This window comes from Etheostoma spectabile, chromosome 3 (assembly GCF_008692095.1).
Source record: "Etheostoma spectabile isolate EspeVRDwgs_2016 chromosome 3, UIUC_Espe_1.0, whole genome shotgun sequence".
NCBI lineage: Eukaryota > Metazoa > Chordata > Actinopteri > Perciformes > Percidae > Etheostoma > Etheostoma spectabile.
The window spans coordinates 11,819,796-11,822,295 of NC_045735.1; the positions used below are offsets into that span (position 1 = coordinate 11,819,796).

The 2,500-nt window shown below is 41.3% G+C and overlaps 1 protein-coding gene across 1 annotated transcript in view; it reads left to right on the forward strand.

The window, feature by feature from the left end:
* LOC116681551 (WD repeat-containing protein 49) overlaps nt 1–2,500 on the forward strand; it is a 31,510-nt gene that overhangs the window by 14,970 nt on the left and 14,040 nt on the right. Inside the window, exons 10-11 of the mRNA XM_032509642.1 lie at nt 78–311; nt 781–945. Coding sequence (XP_032365533.1) covers nt 78–311; nt 781–945 — 399 coding nt within the window. The remainder of the gene's footprint in view (nt 1–77; nt 312–780; nt 946–2,500) is intronic.

Here is a 2,500-nt window from a genome sequence, read left to right on the forward strand (position 1 = left end):
ATATATATATATATATAGATAGATAGATATAGATATATATATATATATAGATATGCATCTGCTCATATACTTCCCAGGTCCTGTGTCTCTGGGATGTGTCTCGTCAGCTGTGTGTTCACCGTCTGGCCGGTGTCTTTCCAAAGACACAGGGGGAAACACACACCCTCCTGTTTTTCCACGAGGAGCGTCAACTCCTTTTACTTTCCTTCAACAGCCTGCTTCTCCTGCTGGAGACCACGAAGGAGGAGAGGAGGACCAGCAGCCATGAGCACCCTGTTACCTGTGTGCTGTATAATAGTCTGTTCAGACAGGTATGTAGGTGAAAAGACTCCCAGGGACTTTTATTCAGAGACATGTGGCAAGCAGTAAGTATGGAGTATAGATGTTAGATACTAGATGTTAGAAATTAATTCTTAACCTTGGAAACAGCTGATGACAATACAATCTCCAAGTCCATTTACTTGCTCTTCCGGAACATTCAATCATATGCTCTTTGTCAGTAGATATCAGGCAGCAGATTATGAATAATTATTGCATGTTTTGTTCCCCTTACCCAGTGTCTGACAGACTTACACAGCTGACATTAGTCACCCACACAGTGTAGGAACCCCACACAAATAAACCAGAAAATAGTGCATCCAATAAAATAAAGTGTAACAAAGCGTGGCGAATTGTTCGGCTTTGCAGAATACATGAGTAGAACCTGCCTGTGTCGCAGCATTAGAAAGGATCAAACTCTTTTTGATGTTTGATATCCTCTCCGTCTCTCTCACTCTGCAGGTAGTCAGCAGTGACTCTGCCTCGTCTGTGATCTGCTGGCTGGCTGACACGGGCCAAAAGGTCAAACAGTTCCACCGTTGCCATGGCAACGCTGAGATCTCCACCATGGCCCTTGATGGTACGCAGACACGGCTGTTTACTGCAGGCATTGACGGAGAGGTCAAAGTAGGTGGACACACACATACACACACTTGTCCAGCTGTGAAACATATGACTGTCAATTGTCATAGAGATGCAAACTCTGCAATTTAAAAACGGCAGGGAATAGAGTAAGAGGAAGGTGAAGTGGCTGACTGTTAAATTGCATAAGATTTTTTAAATTAGTAATCACCCCTAAAAATGTAACGATTCAATTACTTGTTGTTATTTAGTGGGTCTGGCACGCATACACCCAGACTCAGGCTGTCTGAAGTGCAGGGGTGGAAAAAATAAAAAGGGTACCAGCTGCATGCAGTGGGGCTCCACCCCATGCAGCTGGTACCCGCAGGTACTGCGTTCCGTTTTATCCACTGGAAGGGCACCAGATGGACACAAGGACAATTTATTACGTTTTATCTACCATAGGGTTGTTGAAGAGGTCACTTTTGCTCCAATCTTCAATAAAACACTGCTAGTATCACTGTGGTGATTTGTTTCACAAATACCCCCGGAATAAATATGTGGAGTTGCTCTTCTTTTGTCAGCTCACGTGCAATGTTTTCTTTCACTGGTTGTGAAATAATTTAATATATCCATGGCCATGTAGCCAAAGCTAGTACAGCCTTAGCTAACGTGGCTGTAGCTAGCCTAGCCACCATAGCCACTGTCACAGTCATAGCCGTCTGACCAATCAATAACAAAAATCAGCCAACCAAATTGTTTGCCAGGGAACCTTAACAAGGCATATGTATTACATATAGTTTATTATTTACCATAAATGCTTATAAAGAGTAATTTGGTCAGCATAAGTCATACAGCATTTGTGCCATTCTGACACACCACTCCTAATCCCGTGGTACATGCCTTTTTTCTCTGCCATTGATTGGCATATTGCCATATTGCATATTGCTGCATATTTACTGTTGTATACCTTCAGATTGTCTGTAATGACAATAAATGGTTGTATCGATTACACCAGATATACAGTTTTATTATAAATTCCAACTTAGCATGACTCTGCAGTAAGGGCAAGCTCCTACATCTGCCAGGAGGGGGCACTGAAGACCTGTGGTAACTTGTTCCCATTCACAGCATTTACTAGACACTAATCTTTTTCATTTTTTTTATAGATAAGAAAAACAAACACAATATTAATGGCAGTATATGTTGTAAAATTTGAATATTTGCATCACATTTGCACATGTATCAGGGAGCTGTACTGGTGTGACAGTCATATATCGATAACCACAAGCGTGGCATGCCAGTTTCAAGTGGCACCTTCCATTAGGAAGCAGTATGAGTCAGTGGAAAATGTCTGATGTACTGTTTGCGAGGAGAGTCTTATTTATATAAACAAATGCATACCTAAGGTTTTGGTATATGCCTCTCAAGCAGAAGTGAGATGGTGTGTAGGCTATGCATGTTGACACCATGCATAATAAGTGTTTGTTCACATGTTTGTATTGCAACAAAAAAAAGTTAAAGCCTTCTATGCATGATATTGTTTCAAATTTGGTTGGTATTTCAAACAAGCAGTACTCTGTGACTGTGTATAAACTCCACATTCAAACACTGCATAATG